General features: G+C 28.4%; 1 protein-coding gene across 1 annotated transcript; it reads right to left on the bottom strand.

The window, feature by feature from the left end:
• Window positions 1-15633: 15633 nt before the first annotated feature.
• On the bottom strand, window positions 15634-17457 carry LOC136078443 (uncharacterized). Its single transcript, XM_065794216.1, has 2 exons — window positions 17422-17457; window positions 15634-16320 (listed from the first exon to the last, which is right to left on the bottom strand). Exons 1-2 carry the CDS (start codon window positions 17455-17457, stop codon window positions 15634-15636), a joined length of 723 nt encoding a protein of 240 aa, XP_065650288.1.
• Between the last annotated feature and the right edge of the window lie 1297 nt (window positions 17458-18754).

Raw genomic sequence — 18754 nt, 5'->3', positions numbered from 1 at the left:
ATGTCTTAAATTGATATTATAAACCTAGATACTTTAGAATGAAAATATGATTAAAACATTTGTAAATTTAAAAGTAAGTGTTTTATTAAAACGATTTTCAGTAAATCATAAAAATAGGACTTAAATTTTATATTGCATTTAGAAATTTTTTTTTTGTCAAAATGGAGAAAGAAAATAAAGGTTTCACTTACTATTTCATATCATATTCATAATATAAATTAGATATGAATCAAATTAGTTATGAATCATATCTAATTTGAAGTTTGAACGTTGTCTTTATTTAACAAGGAATGCCTTTAGATTATAATTTATAACTAATAAATAAGTTATTTTTATATAAATTTATTTATCTGTTTTTAAATTATTATTTGGCCACTATCTAAACCTTTATGTATAACTTAAATATTTCTTTCGCTGTTTTAGATGCTCAAAGTTGTGAAATGGCGTCAGCCAACAACATCAGTTAGTTACTTTCTTTTTTCAATAGCTCAGTAGTTATTTTTATTATATATAATATATATATATATATATATATATATACAAATGACTTACTAAATTCAAATTTTTATATTACTTTGTAAAAATTAAGTTAATTTAATTTTTGTTTAGATGAACTTGCTTTAAAGAGGATCAGTCAGTTATATCACTATTATATGAATTAATTTAGTATTTAGTCATTTACTATTAGTTTTCAAATACAGTTCTTTATTATGCCTATGTAGATTGTTGTTAGTTGTATTTTTGTATACCTAATACTTACATTTTATTAAGTTACTCTTTTTTTTCTTTAGACAAGTTAGAACAAACAATCAATAAGTTTAGTTTAAATTGTTTTAGTTACTATATCATTTAAAACTATTTGTATGCTGTGTTAGTATTCCTTGTTAGCTTTGAATAAACGTTTTGATTTAAAATTGGCATTTAGGTGAGTACGGCCAACAGATACATAAGTTTTATAGATTTCTATATTTTTCAACGTATAACTAATTGATACATCATTACAAATATAAACTTCAAGTAAATGTTTTAAAATTGGCATTTAGGTGAATATGGCAAACAAATACTTAAATTTTGTAGGTTTCAATATCTTAAAGTGTATAATTTGTTAATACATCATTATAAAGATATTATAACTCGAAAAAAATGCATTTTAAAGTTGAAAATATTCCATATAAATATATATATATATATATATATATATATATATATATATATATATATATAAATATATATATATATATATATATATATATATATATATATATATATATATATATATATATATATATATATATATATATATATATATATATATTGTTAATTACAAATAATTTTAGGTATGGTTTGAGTTATTAAATAATTGCACAGTTATGTTGTGTATTGCATTTTTTATTTTTTAGTATCAACTTCATTGGTTATAATGGGTAAGGTTTTTATATTTTTATTTTCATATATGATTTTAATTTCTAAATTATTTAATTTTTTCATATAACATTTTTTTATCATATAAAGTCTATTGCCTAAATAATACAGCATGTGTTGTGACTTGCCTAAATAATGCAGCAAGTGTTGTGACTTGTTAAATTTTTTGATAGACGGCTCTGGCTTACCTTCACGTGGTGTCTATCGTTAAAAATGATTAAAACATAGTTTCATTTCTGAAATTAATCAATTTAATCATTCACTAAAAGTCAAGACAAAAATATATTATATTATCTTTAAAAAAGTTGTACTTTATTTTTTTTTTTAACATTTTATTTATTATTTATTTTGAAACAGGAAGTTTGTTTGTTAACCAAACAAAATGGCTAGGTCGTTAACTATACTGTATGGTCCTTACTTCTGTTAATGTAAAAATCACATGAAAGACTTTATTATAGGCTTTTGCTATACTTGGTTAGAAAGATGACTTGTTTTTTACAGCCGATTGACTTATAGCCCCACAATAGTAGTTGTATAATTTTTTTAGTAATATATATCCAATTAAATAATAATTTTTGGTCAGAAGTGGAAGGGCCGTTAGAATGCCCCTTTCTTATGACATATTTGTATACGCCTTCCCTTATACTCCACTCTCTTATGACCATGGATGCATCACTAATGTAACTTTTAATCTAGTGGAATATGTTTTTTACTTCTTTGTTATTGTACTTTAAATACTCAGATATTTCAAGAATTGAAACATTTTTTGATTTTATAGTTCTAAAACATCATCAACATATCTACTGTGAGTTTTACATTTATCTCCCATATTTTGTGGTTGTCTGGTATGAATTTATTTTTTAATTTATTTTCAATTCATTACCAATTTCATAAATATTTATTTTTTAAATTTATTGTTCAAATTTTGAAAATAATAATTTTTTTGAAAATAATAATTTTTGAAAACAATAATTTTTTATGAATTTGTTTTTTAATTTATTTTCAATTCATTAACAATTTCATAAATATTTATTTTTTAAATTTATTGTTCAAATTTTAAAAATAATAAATTTTTACAGGGTGGGTAAGGGGGTGGGTAGGTGGTGGGCATACGCCCCTTCCGTAATAGAAAGACCACTTTCATACGTAAGATTATACAACATAATTTTATATTGTGTTCTAATTTTTCTCATTTTAGTAAAGATATAAATATTTATAAAATCAAGTCGTTTTTGATGCTAGGGTGTATTAAACCATCGCCACCACACCCACCTCTATTGCTATCATACACCTCTCGTATATTTTAGTGATTTACTATAAATTTAAAACAACTTTTTTGCATATTTATTTTGCTTAAGTCTTTAAAAAAAACATTTTTTTTGAAAAAAGTGTTCAGTTTTATACGGGCGAGGTGGGGGTTTGCTGCCCCCTTTGTCCATCCGATACACCCTGTGCTTAGAGTTTATATATATATATATATATATATATATATATATATATATATATATATATATATATATATATATATTTATGTATATATATACAGTATCGGACAAAACGAGTGCAACCAAATAATGCTAATTTAGTTTCTTTATATAAAAGTGCTGCATTTTTTCAATTTAGAGAAATAACTATGTAACTGTTTAGAGACAAAGTTCTTCAAGTTTTATTCATCACAAAGTTCATTATTTGTACACAAAAATTAATAAATTAATCAAAAGTATTAAAAAAAGTTGATTTCCTTCTCGACAAAACAAGTGCATCTCGACAAAGTATTGACCAAGCTGTATTTCGCTATCAATATTTCGTGGCGAATCCTTTGTTGTCGATCAGAGTCTTGCATCTTCGAGGCATAGATTCGATCAGGTGATTAATGAAACTTTGTGGATTAGCTGCCCAGGCCTTTTGGATTTGCTCAAACAGTTGATCCTTATTACGAACACCTTCAAAATTAATTCTGCGGTTGACGATCTCCCACAGGTTCTCGATAGGGTTGAGATCCGGAGATTAAGGCGGCCAATCCATTACCGATAGGCGGTTGTCTTGAAACCACTGCTTGACTACTTTTGCAGTGTGTTTCGGATCGTTGTCTTGCTGAAAAACCCATTTTATTGGCATATTCCATTCAGCATGAGGTAACATAACATCTTTCAGGATATTTTTATACATGAAACGGTCCATTATTCCATCGTTTCGATGAATTGGACCGAGGCTGTTAGCAGAAAAACACCGCCAGACCATTACATTGCCTCCACCATGCTTCACGGTCTTATGGCAGTAACGTAAATCGAGGCGTTTTCCGGCCGGTCGACGTACACGGCATATGCCATCGCTCCCAATGATGTTGAACTTCGATTCATCACTGAACAGAACAGTTCGCCATTTCTGCACATTTCAGTCAATATGAGATGTAGCAAACAGGAGTTTTTTGTTCTGGTTTTTTAGTGAAATCAGCGGTTTCTTTGCAGGGCGCCGAGAAAACAATCCAGCTTCAATAGCACGTCGTCTGATTGTTCGGTCCGATACAGGCAGCTCTAATTGCTTTTTTATCTCGACTGATGATATCCAGGGATCCTTCTTGACGGATCTGACAATCATAGAATCCTCTCTAGAAGTGGTGGAACGCGGTCTTCCACCTTTGTTATCTACTGCCAACTTCTCCGTAGAACGATTTTTGGAATATAGTCTTGATGCGGTCCATTTTTTCACGCGATATTTATCACAAATACTTTTTTGTGACATTCCACTTACGTAATCGCAAATAATTTTCTTTCTTAGTTCCAATCCAAGACTGTCGTGAGCCATTTTTGCACTTGAAGTCATAAAAATAAAAATAAAAAATAATCACGCTTCTCAAGGCTTACCGTGTTACATTTACCTTGTGATGAACCAATAATGCTCTGTGGAACACAACATCTTGGTTGGATGTGGACTGTATTGATGTAATTAAACACTTGTTGTATTTCACTTCTTGTATTGATGTTCTTCGATAAAACACTTTGATAAAACTCACTTCGATAAACTGTCTTGATAATACTGACTGATTGACTTGCATATACTGACTGAATTACATGTCGATTTACATGTCTCTTATATAGTAAAATGAACCTGTGTGAACCTGTTCTGGAAGATTCTAGATGCTTCTTTTCGATGCTTCTGGAAGCTTCTGGATGCGTCTGGATGCTTCTGAATGTTTCTGGATATTTCTGGATGCTACTGGATGCTTCCAGATGCTTCTTCTGGAAACTTCTGCATGCTTCTGGAAACTTCTGGATACTTCCTTTAATTATTAAAAAACTTCCGTGACGTTGACACGGACCAGACTTAAGAAAATGAAACAAACCAAAAAAGTTGCACTTGTTTTGTCCGCTGCAAAATGGCACTTGTCAACGAAATTCTGCCTGTGTGCTGTCACCTGTCAGCTGATTGCTCATGTCATGGCATGCTATGACTCCTGACTCTGAAAACTGACTCCTGAACTGTTTGCTGTGGTAGTATAGTTCGTTTCGTTTTTAAGACATGTAAAATTAGGAACACTTTTTAGCATATTTCGATGTTGGTTGCAAATGTTTTGTCCAATACTGTATATAAAACATGGTTAATAAAAAACTAAAGTTTTTATTAGGCTAGATATATCTAACTGTGATAGAAACTTTTTATTTATTATAATAAATAAATTATTTTAATCTCAAGAACTGCAATTTCATCGACTAAATAAAGAATGTACAACTTTTTTAATTTAGTTTAAGATATATAAGTATAGATATATATATATATATATATATATATATATATATATATATATATATATATATATATATATATATATATATATATATATATATATATATATATATATATATATATATATATAATAATAATAAAAATATATTTAAATAAGTCCTCGTAGATAAAATGACAAATAATTAAAAACCAAATAAACAAAACCAACAAATTATACAAAAATTTATGGTTTGTGAAATATAAACTTTAAGTAAAAAAAAAAAAAAGCAATTGTTATTCATAGCAAGTAAGTTGATATCAAAATTGGGAAAAGGGAAAAAAGATTGCTTTCATTTATTTAAAGTTTACATCTATGACAAATAGTATCTAAAAACCCAATTGTAGCTGCTAAAGCACGAATTAATTAATAAACGTGCAGCTCATCTTCAGTAAAAGATGTACTGTTTGCAGCTGGAGAAAAAAAATACTTGTCAATTCTATTCTTAAATGCGTTAACTGACGGAACCTTTTTGCATGCTGACGGCAAGTTATTCCAATTATTGACAATACGATTTGTAAGAAAATTGTGACGAGCATTATTATATGTGAATTCACGCATTAGGACGTTGGAAGATGATCTGCGAATTGATGGATTATGCCAATTGATACTCTCAAAACCGTTTTCTAGCTTAAACTGTTGAATTAAGTCGCCACGTCTCCTGCGAGTTTCCAAAGTAATAAAATTGAGCCGACAACACCTTTCAGCGTAAGGTAATCCTATTAAATCATGAGGTACTTTTGTTGCTTTGTGCTGAATTTTTTTGATTTCTTTGATGTCACCTTTTAAGTAAGGACGCCATACCGGAATAGCGAATTCCAGGCGCGGCCTAACATACGTAGTGTATAACTTACTCCAAATTTTCATATCTCTTGATTTAAATGTTTTTTTTAATAAGCCAAGTATCATATTCGCTTTACGTGTTGCAACCTGTATGTGTTAATTCCATTTTAGATCATTAGATATGAAGATACCCAGGTCCCTCTCAATATCCGTTGCCTCAAGAGTAAGTGATGTATTTCCATCATTCATTACATATTCATGATTACTATTTCCATAAACAAGGTGCATAACTTTACATTTTGGAACATTTAACTCCATCAGCCATTCCTTTGACCATTCTGTGACAATGTTTAAATCATTTTGTAGGATCAGGCGATCTGCATCGTGAAACTCAGGTCTTATTTCTTGTAATAGTTTAGTTTCGTCAGCATAGATTTTACGAACTGATTTTAACTTATCCGTTAAGTCGTTTACATAAATGATAAATAAAGCTGGACCAAGTACAAACCCTTGGGGAACTCCGCTTAGAACATCGGTCCAGTCGCTAGAGTGTTCACCTAAAACAGTTCGCTGTTTTCTACTAATCAAAAATGACTCAATCCATTTTAGAACATTGCCATTAATCCCATATGCTTTTAATTTATGAAGTAGTCTACGGTGAGAAACTTTATGAAACGCTTTCGCGAATATATATATATATATATATATATATATATATATATATATATATATATATATATATATATATATATATATATATATATATATTGCAACATTAAAAAAAAATTTAATAGAAACAATAAAACCCTTTAGTTCAGATTATTTGTAGGCAGTATAAATGTAATGCTGTAGTAAATAAGTTTTTACCTGATCAAAAAATTAGGTTTATAAACCGACATAACAAAGGACCCTGATATTTTAAGATTTTTAATACAGTATAGTGATGTTTACTTACCAAATTTTTATCTTGAAGCAACATGTGGCAATATTTATGTTATGCAATAAAATTTGTTTAGTGAAAAGTATTTGTGTTTTTGACAAGACTACCTATATTGTATTCAAGTCATTTTTGACAAAATCAAATTTTTTTACTTTTCGTTATGATTCAAGTCTGTTAGTAATAATTTTAGCATCAAATTTAGAAAAAGTTAAACATGTCGCAATTATCAAGTTTGTCTTGCTGCACATATTATAGTTTGTTAAAATTTGTACATAGTTGAATTTTATTCTTGATAACAAAAATGCTCATTATTTATTATAATTTTTAATATGTTGTATCTCAAGTGTTTTCTTTTATTAATAACAATATTATATTAATATTGTTTGTAATAATACATTCCATAGTAAACAATTTAAATAAATGACTTTGATCATATAAATGACATCATATAAAATGCTTTTGTTGAATGTCATCTAATGTGTTTTATAAATTTTTTTTTCATCATTCATTTGCATTTTATTTTCTGAAATACTTTTGGTATTTTTTTATTGCTCTATATTTTAACATTTCACAAGTTTAAGTTTTTTTTTTGATTATCAGGTATAATAAAATAATTAATTGTAACTATACTTAATGCCTATAATTACTCTTTTTGATGTAGTTTATTTCTACATTTAGCATATAATTTATTTTTATGAGAGCCATGAATAAGTTTTATCATACTGTTAAATTTGTTGATGAAAAAAACTCAGTTGCTGTTTTTCCTGTAAAATGGATGACAAATGATATTTGTGGATGGACATGCTGATGATTGGATTGATTATGATATAAGTATTTTGTATAACTCTGGTTATTTATTTTATGTATATTTTTACAAATATATATTTTCTATAGCATATAATTTTTTTGTTTGTTTGTTATTTTGAAGGATTTTTCTAACAATTTTTTACTATTTGGATTTTTTTAGTGACATATGACTAAACAAGAGAAAAATTAGCTATGGCGAAAGTTTCTTCAGAGTTTTTTTCAATTAACAAGGGTGAAGATCTGATAAATTTAGAAGAAAACAGATTTCAGAGGAGTCTTTGTCCTACCAGGTAATGATCATGATGATTGTGATGATGATATTATTACGTAATTATGATGGTCACATGTAATTTAGATGATCATCATCATATGATGATGTTGGTTTACTTTCATTATTTCACAGAGATGTATATTATCACGAATTTCTATATTTAAGTTCAGAAACTGACACTCCACAGTTACTAAAAAGAAAAAAAAGTTGTAAATAATAAAAAAAGACACTTGCTTCAGCCCGTACTATTCCTCCTTTAACATTTTATTTATTGAAGATTCGACTTTTTCAAATCATTTAAAAATAAATAACTTTTTAAAACAAAGCTCTGTTTCTGAAGTTTTAGAAGAGGATGTATTTTTATACTTTTTTTATTTGAATATTCTTTTTTCTTATTGTAACTGAATTCCAAAATGTTCTGAAACAATTTTTTTATTAACTTATGTAAATAGGACACAAATAAGCATCAAAATTTATCAAGTTAAATTGATGGAAGTACTTTTTTCAAAAGCATGAGTCAGACAACTGATGGGATAGAGACCCATCCACTTCTATGGCATTGTATTTATTGACTAGAAAGTTTTTTTTTAATGAAAAATTTATTTAAATAAATGCTATATAAGGTAACAATTTCTTAATTTATTTTTACGCTTTAATTCTAAAAAATGTGCTTTGATTGAAGAAAAAGGAAAATAACTTGTTACTTATTGAGGTGATATCAATTTTAATGCGAGCTAAACAGTTCCTAATTAAATCAGTTTTGGATGCCCTCAAATTAAAGCCCTCATAGCTCTCTAAATCAGTATTACATCATCAGTTGCATCTAATGCTAAAATTGAAGCACACACACTCACACACACACACACACACACACACACACACACACACACACATATGCATTCAAATAAATGCTAATCTATTTGTAAACTGAGTTAAAGCGTTTCATAATTATTATTATTTTAGTTTTTGGGGTCTTCCAATAGTAACATCCAATAGATGTTTATCTGTGATATGGTTTCTTGCTGATGCGAGCAAAAGAACAGTTCATTGCACTGGTTAGTAGTATTCTTACAATTTATACTTAGATTTATTTTTATAATGTTTTGTTTTTTTATTATATAAGATTAAATAAACTTAAAATTGTTAAGTTCTGCTACTTTTCTATTAAATTTGAAAGCAATGATGGTTATAATGTATAATGTCTATTGAAAACAAACAAAAAGTGCTCTAAGTCGCTGTTGAAGTTTAAAAAGTTAGACTAAAAAACGCTAATATTCGCCATTTTTTTAAAACGTTTTACATCAAAGTTTACATTTTGAAATCAATCGCTTAGAAAATCTTTTTTTAATTACGCAACCCGGTTTTTATTGTCGTCAAAATTAAATTATACTTAGATTAAATTAAATGTTTTTATTAATATATTTTATATATTTTTAATTAATTTTTTAAAAATTAATTTAGGATTTTGCTTTTTAAATGTACATTAATCGACTGACAAGTAGGGATTGACACAATTAAATGTACATGCATCGACTGAAAAATAGGGAATGGCGCAATTGAATGTACATACATCGGCTGACAAATAGGGATAGGCGCGATTAAAAGTACATGATTTGAGACAGGGTTAGGGTTTGGGCCAGAGATAAATTAGAAAATGATGCGCTCAGCATTTTTTAACAGTTTTGCTTTACATATTTGATAAAAACCAGGCTTTTTTAAATTCATCTTTGAAAAGAATCTTATTTATAACCGAGTATGAAAAAATGGCGAATATTAGCGTTTTTTAGTGTAACTTTTTAAACTTCAACAGCAATTTTGAGCACTTTTTGTTGGTTTTCAGACCTATGTTTTTATACGATTCTTAATCAGCATAAAATTCTCTATCATAATCAGCAAAAAAAAAAAAAAAAAGGGGGGGGGGGGGAAACTGCCGTAGCGCCGGTTACTTTTGGGTGTTTGTATAAGGGGTCGTCCATAAAGTACGTACGCAAAAAATTTTGAAATTTGACCCCCCCCCCCTCCCCCCTGTTGCCATGCGTACTTTTATGTCCCCACCCCCCCTTAAAAGTACGTACGTTTCTCAAGTACTCCCCCCCCTCCCTCAAATATCCCCCCCCCATCCCTCCTGTTTTTTTTTTCTTAATTAAAAAGTTTAATTAAAAAAAAAAAAGACGGAGGGTACCTTAGATACTTTATACTACCCCAAAGCTTTTTGCTTACGCATTTTAAAAACGTCTTAAAGTATAAATGCAAATAATAATTTAAATAAATTTAAAATTTACAAATGCAAGTGTATATTTGGGCGAAAGGTTTATGTGGCGGCAATAGTCAACGGAGATACGGGTTCGATTCTCGGTGAAATCTAGGAAAACTTTTTTTGTTTTTTTAACGAATCAAATGTAAATAAACTATACTTAAGGTGGACGTTTTTTTCAGGCACCCCTCTTTAGTAAGTAAAAAACGAGTCTAAGGTGAGATCAGTAATATTGAAAACAAAGGGTAAAACCCAGTGGGAGGGAGCAACAGCAAATTTTGTGCCCTTTTGCTATTTTAAGAAACTTTTTATTTTAGCAAAACCTAGCGGTCTTTGAGACGCCATTGACACGTTTTTTTTGGGGTGACTCCGTCCCATCAACCACGGCCCTCAGGTCTTACTCAGGGCCAGTATATAAGGGCGGGCATGTGTGCATGGGCCCCCTCAGGATTTTTTGATGTTTTGATTTTTGATGATAGAACACTTTCACACAACGTGCAAACTTAAGTTTGTTAATATGCCAAATGAGGTGGCCTTGCAAAAAATTTGGATGGCGGAGGCCATCCAAATTTTTTTCCAAATCTAAAAGTTATAACCATGCAAAATTTACACCCCTCTCATTTTGGGGGTCGGGAGGGTAAGCGTTTTAAGGCTTTTTGTTCACAGGCCTCCGCCATCCCGATATTTTGCAAGGCCTCCTCATTTGGCATAGGTATAAACATACTTAAGTTATGAGTTTGCACGATGTATGAAAGTGTCCTATCTGGAACATCAAAAAATTCTGAGGGCGCCCATACATGTGTGTGCATAGAGGAAAACTATACCCTCTACTTCATATACCATACATCTTTTTATGTTGGCAAACTAGAATCTTTAGTCAGAATGTAACTTTTCTATTGATTAGCTGGTTAATTGTGATAAATTAGAAAATCGAAGTACGTACTTTTAAATTGAACCCTCCCCCCCCCCCTCCCATACGCTTGCGTACGCTTTTTGAAGACCCCCCCCCCCCTCCCCCCTATGAGCGTACGTACTTTATGGACGACCCCTAAGTTTATGCAATATTGTTCAATGCAGAACTATTTCTGTAATGTTTAGAATCGTATATAAATTATATGCAAACGTTTACAACACATGTAAACATTGGTAAACACATATGACATGTGTATGCAAAACGTGTATGCAACTGTTACTTTTGTATATGTTCATTTGAAGATTAGTCATTTGCAGAATTATAACTGCAATTTTTACAATCGTATATAAATTATACGCAAATGTTTACATTTGTATACAATGTTTACATTTTATCTCAGATTAAATTCTAAATCTTCAAAAAAGTCCAAATACAAAATTACTCTTAATATTAATACATACTAGTAAATAGAAATTTTTTAGCACATTTTAGAAATGATTTACGCTATTTTAAACCCATACATTTCTTAATTGTGCCATCATAAAGATATTTTTAACATCTTCAACAGAGTAATCGTGGTCAGCCATCTTTTTTGTTTATAAGCAATGTTAACTTATTTAACGCTGGGTTTTAGGACCCTAGTTTTAAGTGTTTCAGCGTTTTTTCTACTTTTTGTCTACTTATTTAACGAGCTACTTATTTAACGCGACACCGGATTTCGACTGAAAATTGTCTCGATTTTAATCGCTAATTGGGACAAAGCTTTTAGGATCGTTTCGTCTCTATTAAAAAAAATAATGAGACGCAGACCCTTACGGGTAAGTGTTTTGGTTTTTGGACGGGTCCCATATGGTAAATAAATCAAGCAAATTTGCTTGATTGGGTTTTATCTGGGTATTATCAGGGCCGAAGGATCTTTGGATTTGACGGGTTCCCAAAAAGTTTAAAATGTTAAGGTTCCAAAAAAGTCCCACAAGATTCCCAAAAAGTTTAAAATGTTAATTCAAAAAGCCATTACAAAACTTGCTATTTATAATTCGTATTGTGCGAGCAATAAAATTAAAAATTTAACTTTTATGCATTGTATTTTTGTATACATTATATTTACATTTTAATTAAAGAGAAATTGTTTTTTCGGTGTATTTTTTCACTTTGAAACTCCATTAAAAAGAATGTTTTAGAATTTCATTTATTTATTATCATTATAAAAGAGCTTTTTTTATTGTTTTTTTAATGAATTTACAAACATATATGTTTAACATGTTCCAATAACGATTAAACATGTAGTAACTATTGATTGAGAAACTATAAAATATAAAGTATTGTTTCTGTTAGTAATGTTAATAACTGCTTTGAGCTTGATCAAAATATTGGTTTAGTCAGAAACATTTAAAAAGACCAAATAGGCGAATGTTGTAATGGATAGGTTATATTTAGGGAGTTTAAATCTTTTAAATCGTTTTTACAGATCCACTCCTTTCCATTGATTTTTCTATATTTTATTCAAGCCAAATGACTGATGTTAACAAAGTTTACGCACCATCAGATATAAATATTAAGTGTTTACATATAAATGCAAAAAATGGCTTCATTGTTATGCATCAAGTGGATTTTTTAATCGTTGATATTTTTTGAATTTGATTTCAAGTTGTATGCTTGTAATATTAACAATAATATCTTATATACTATATATAATATTATGATAGTATTATATATATATATATATATATATATATATATATATATATATATATATATATATATATATATATATATATATATATATATATATATTATATAATATTATGATAACTTGTACTTACAATGCTTATACTTTTAATACTTAATTTATGTTTACAATACTGATAATATTTTTATTGAAATTAACTTTTGCATTCAAACTTTAATTATAAAACTTTATTTAAACTTGATAAATTTAACATAAATAACAATAACTTTAAAAAAAGGTAATAGTTATTACATAGATCGTGACTATATGCTTATTTATTATAACTGAGTTATATTAAGTTAAACACCGTTTTTCTTTTTCATAACTTAATTTTAAAATGTTGGGATAAAAATGTTAAGTTCCAGGTTAAAGGAACACAAATAGATCTTATATAGTATCTTATGTATGTCTAATATTTTGCAGCATGTTTAAGAATATTTCTGCTTAGTGCACACTGACTGTTGACAATATTTGCATACTGATATGAGTAAAAGTGACCTCACCAACCAGAATGTATTTTTGATAAATTTAAGTAATGACAGTAATTATTAGTAATATAATTATAATTATAATGGTAATAACTTTTGTTTATTAGAATTAGAGTCTTATATATGATAGAATTGCATGAACTTTGGGGACAAATATAATGATTGGAGTAAATATTACCTTTGTTTATAACCACAATTAGAGTAATGTAAGAAAATATTATTTTTATTTAAAAAATGTTGGGAAAAAGTCAATATTTTCTTAAGTATTAAATATAAAAAAGCACATATTAAAAAAAAAACATGTATTGTAAAATAAAAAAATAAATATTCATGTACAGAAAAAAAATACATGTATTATGATAAAGCGATGTTTAATATTAATGTTAATGTGATGCATGCATCACATTAACTGTTGTCAATAAAGTAGAGGTTGCAGCTGATATTTCAGCTTATAACTCATTAGCTTCAGATTAAAGCTGAAGCTGATCAAGTCCGTTTAATCAGCATGATAGCTGATAGTAAAAGATAATAATACTCCATAAATATTTTATATTTAAAAAATCTAGGAAATAATTCAATGAAAATCTAAAATAGTGACGAAAATTAAACGTTATTAAAAATGTATAATTTTTAATAAAATTTGCCAAAAGTTTTTAATGTTTATAAATGTTGCTGTCAGTTGCATTTTTGGGGATTCAAATTGAGTTTTTAGAGATATTTGAAAAGCGGTGCTCAAAAACCTAATTTTATTTTTGATTATCTATATAATTTTTTGGTAGAGTTCAAAGTTCAAAAAGATGGTTTTATCTATGAAAATATTGAGTACGAAATCAATCTTGATGTTATATGTGATGCACCAGCAAGAGCATTTGTTAAGTGTATTAAGGGACACAATGGTTATAACTGATGTGAGCCTGTGTTCAGAAAAGAGAGTGGTGTGGCAAGACAATACTCCCACATATTTCATCAATTTTAAGCATTGGTTCAGATTTTTGTCATCAAAAGCATTCTGAACATCTTAGTGGTGTGTCAAATTGAAGTAAATTGTGACATGCTGACAAAGTTTCTTTTAGACTTTATGCATCAAGTATGCTTAGGAGTATGCGGAGACTCATCAACTTATTGTTAAATGGCTCAAATGTTGTAAATTGTCTCAGATTACAATACTTTATCTGGCGTATTGTTCAAGATACATCGTTACATTCCAAAACAATTTCAATTATTTAATTTTTAATTATATATTAAAAAATGGAAAGCAACTGAACTTAGACTTTTTCTAGTATACACTGGGCTAGTTGTTTAAAGGGGATGAATTAGCCAAAAATCTATTCAAACTTTTTAGATCTTTCAGTTGCAGTTCTAGCTTTATAATGTTTTATTTTGTTGAAAAAATATGTTGATTTTGCTTGTCAGTTACTCACTTATTTTGTGCAGTCATTTGTTGAATTTTATGGTAAGGATCAACTAGTTTACAATGTCCATTCTTTAATCCATATAGGAAATAATACAGTTAAATTTTAAGTACTTGATAGGTGTCCCTTGTTCAAATACGAAACTTTTTCAGGTAAATTAAAAAAGCTTGTTCAAAGATCAAAGGGTTGCTCAAAAAAACACGTACAAGGAGAAAAACAGAAGTTTAGTATTCCTCATTTTGATGGATTAGTAGCTATTGCAATGAGACACTGTTTACAATTTAAAATTATCAATGTTTAGAATGCTTTGTTTCAGCTAATGAAGGTGTATTGTTTTAAAATGACAGAAAAAAATCGTTTAGTTAAAAAGGTTTTAAAAAGCAGACGAATCCTGTGACAAATAGGTTATGTTTGAGGAATTTTCAGTTTTTTAGTTGCTTTATATATATATATATATATATATATATATATATATATATATATATATATATATATATATATATATATATATATATATATATATATATATATATATATATATATATATATATATATATATATATATATACAGGCCCGGTTCTAACAGTTTTCTATGTGTAGGCGAGATGCAAATTTGCCGCCGCAAAAATTAAAAATGCAATAATTTCCAATTTGAAGGAAAATAGAAAAACACTGAAAATCAAACTTTAATATATTTTTATTTTATTACAAAAAATTACACAAAAACAAAGTAAATAAAAAAACTGAATTTATACAAAAATAAAAAACAAAACAAATTCCATTCCTGAAAAAATAAAAAACAAATCGTAATTAAAAGTGAATTTTCCTAGCTTTTAATTCTGCGAAATCTTTAACCAAATCTTGTCCAAATGATCAGCAATTTCTTTCTCGATGGAAATCGTAGCTAGACCAACTAAACGATCTTGACACATTTGTGATCTGAAATAGGATTTTATTATTTTCAGCTTTGAAAAGCTTCTTTCAGCACTAGCAACTGTGACTGGTAACGTTAGTAGTATGCGAAGAGCTATCGAAAGGTTTGTGAATACTTCGACAACATTAGATGTGTAAATACATTTTAATACACTTTTTGGATCGCTATTGGAAGTATCAAGTCGTCTCCCAATAGCTTTAATTTCATACCAAAGTTCGACCCCGTTGATATCAGATTGGCCATCAGACATAAGCGCTAACTGCAAGTCCTTACAGTGTTTCAATAACTCATCATCCGTAAAGTGTTTGCTGCCGATATTGTAAAGAAACCCAAATAACTCGTTATATTCCGATAATTGCGTAAATCTTTCATTTATTGCTTGAATTGCGATGTCCAATATTCGATTGAAAAAAGATACTCTGAAGTTTTGTTCTGGTGATACTATCGGTTCATCACGACCTTCGTATAGGAATTGTATACTCTTTCTGCGTACGCGTACGGGATCATCCACATCAAATCCTTCAAAAATTTCTAGTTCAACTGCCAATTTTTTTGCATTTTCAATATAAATAGGAAATGTTATAATCTACAAAATCCATAACTTTAAATTATAAAAATGGAGTGAGTACGTAGAAGAACTTGGAAATTTTAAAAAAATAAAATAATTTCTTGTTACAAAAAAAAAATTAAAAAATTTTTTTTTTTTGGGAAAACACAAAATAAATTAAGAAAATGCCGCTCTAGAAAAGTGCCGCCGTCGGCTGTCGCCGACGTCGCCTACGCTTAAAACCGGGCCTATATATATATATATATATATATATATATATATATATATATATATATATATATATATATATATATATATATATATATATATATATATATATATATATATATATATATATTTACATTCACGAGCAGTTATTTTTTATTTTTTTTTTATCTTTTTGTCTCGTAATTCAATGGTTACACATTCTGTATATTTTATTACATAACTAATCCATAACTAAGAAAAGAAAATACTACAATATATTTCAAATAATAATACAAATTATTAAAACTTTTTTAAATTCAAGTGCAAAGAAATAAAAACATAGAAATTTACTGTTGTGTATAATTTGCTGCTCGCGACTGTTTATATAAGCAAAGCTTTGCCTAGGGGCTCATTTGTAAATTTAGGGGTCCTTTTACAAATGTAAGGAGTTGTTTTTTTTAATTTAGTATTATCTATTGGAAAAATTTTAAGAATTTTGGGGCCCGAATGACAGGGTTTTTTTTTAAGGATGCGGGGGGGGGCAAGGGCTGGGATCTAGTAGCCAAGGCACTGTATATAAAGTCTTAATTGATGAAACTTTCCTGTGAAATGAAAAAAGTTTCACTCTATTTTAAAGAATACATTTAAAATTATTAAATGTATATATATATATATATATATTTATATATATATATATATATATATATATTATATATATATATATATATATATATATATATATATATATATATATATATATATATATATATATATATATACATATATATACATATATATATATATATATATATACATATATATACATATATAAATGTCTACTATAGCATATTTATATAAGCATTTAATCACTTTTTTTGCTTATCTTAATCAATACGGCTTTTTTTTAAAAAGAACAAAAAATCAAAGAATTACTAATCCAAAGGTTGCTGCCTCATGCCAAACCCTCATTTAAAAAAGGAAATTTAAAAGTAAAGGAAAAAAGGAAAAGAATTTTAAAAAAGAAATTTAAAAGTAAAGGAAAATCTCCCTATTATAAAGTGCACAAATATTAAGGAGTTTGTAAACTTGCTTATTGTGTTTAAAGAGGTGAATTTAAGCAATCAAACAGTCAAGCTCGGTATTGAGGAGGAAGAGGCTTTCTGAAGGTAAATAATTTCATTCTAAATATGTTTATGAGAACTATGGTTCAGTCAAAACTAAAGAAAAATTGTAAAAATAAAAAATATCTTATTTTAGATCTGTTTGAACCTATTGTCAGATTGTGAGAGCGAAGGTTTAGAACTTGACAAATACAATCATGAAGATAAAGCTACAATGAGTACATATGAAGAACCTCAGAATTCAAAATATAAAGAAGTGTCTGTAAAAGCTTCTTTTTTACTTGCTTTAGTTCCGAATGTTCCTAAAAGTCACTACACTGTTTCTATATTAATGAGCTGTCTAAATTTAGATAAAATAAAACACTCATTTGTAGCTGATCTTAAGCTTTGTCAAATAATGCGTGGTTTATCTCCAAGTGCTATGGCTACACAACCTTACAATATATGTGAATGGAATCAAATACAACCATTTAAAGAAGAGAAGCTTAGAACTTTTGGTTCTTTAGAGGAACATTACACAAAACTTTTTCAATCAGGTGCAATAAAACGTAATGCTAAAGAATGTTATTAATCTTCCATTGATACACGTAGAAACAAGCGACCACTTAGTGGCAGATTATCTTTTCCGCCAGAGCTACACCTAATGGAGGGAGCTGTTAATCATATTTATAATCATATAGAGAAAAGTGGTGTGAAAACGAATTGGCCGAAGTATCAATGATTTTAAACATTTCAAAAGAGGTCCAGAATAATGCTTTTAATGGCAACGCCTCCCGTAAAATTCTTAAAAATTATTATAAGTACATGCGTGCATTGCCAATTAATTTAAAGCCATTGGCAGAGGGGCTTAAAATTTTAAACAATTTGGTTGAGTCTTGTTTTGGACAAAAACTTCATAACGATTTTCAAACACATTAAAAACTTTGAAGATCACTACAGAGCACTTGTTGAAGACTATGGAATAACTGTTTCTTTGAAAATCCATTTTATTATAAAACATATAGGTGCTTTTTGTGCAGTAAGGGGGCGTGGATGAGGCTGCTACTCTGAACAAGCTGTTGAAGCAATTCATTTACAGTTTTGTTAATGAATCTTGGAATACACTCAAAGTTTCCAAAAGTAACAGCTCCTTTTCTGAACATTTG

The sequence above is a fragment of the Hydra vulgaris genome, chromosome 03 (assembly GCF_038396675.1).
Source record: "Hydra vulgaris chromosome 03, alternate assembly HydraT2T_AEP".
NCBI lineage: Eukaryota > Metazoa > Cnidaria > Hydrozoa > Anthoathecata > Hydridae > Hydra > Hydra vulgaris.
This window is presented reverse-complemented; position numbering and strand designations above follow the sequence as displayed.

Excerpts from the sequence above, each read along its gene's own strand:
- LOC136078443 (XM_065794216.1), bottom strand. The coding sequence starts at position 17,457 with ATGAGGGTTTGGCATGAGGCAGCAACCTTTGGATTA. Across the intron at positions 16,321-17,421 it reads AGGCAGCAACCTTTGGATTA|ATTATAACATTTCCTATTTA; the intron begins GTAATTCTTTGA and ends TGGATTTTGTAG.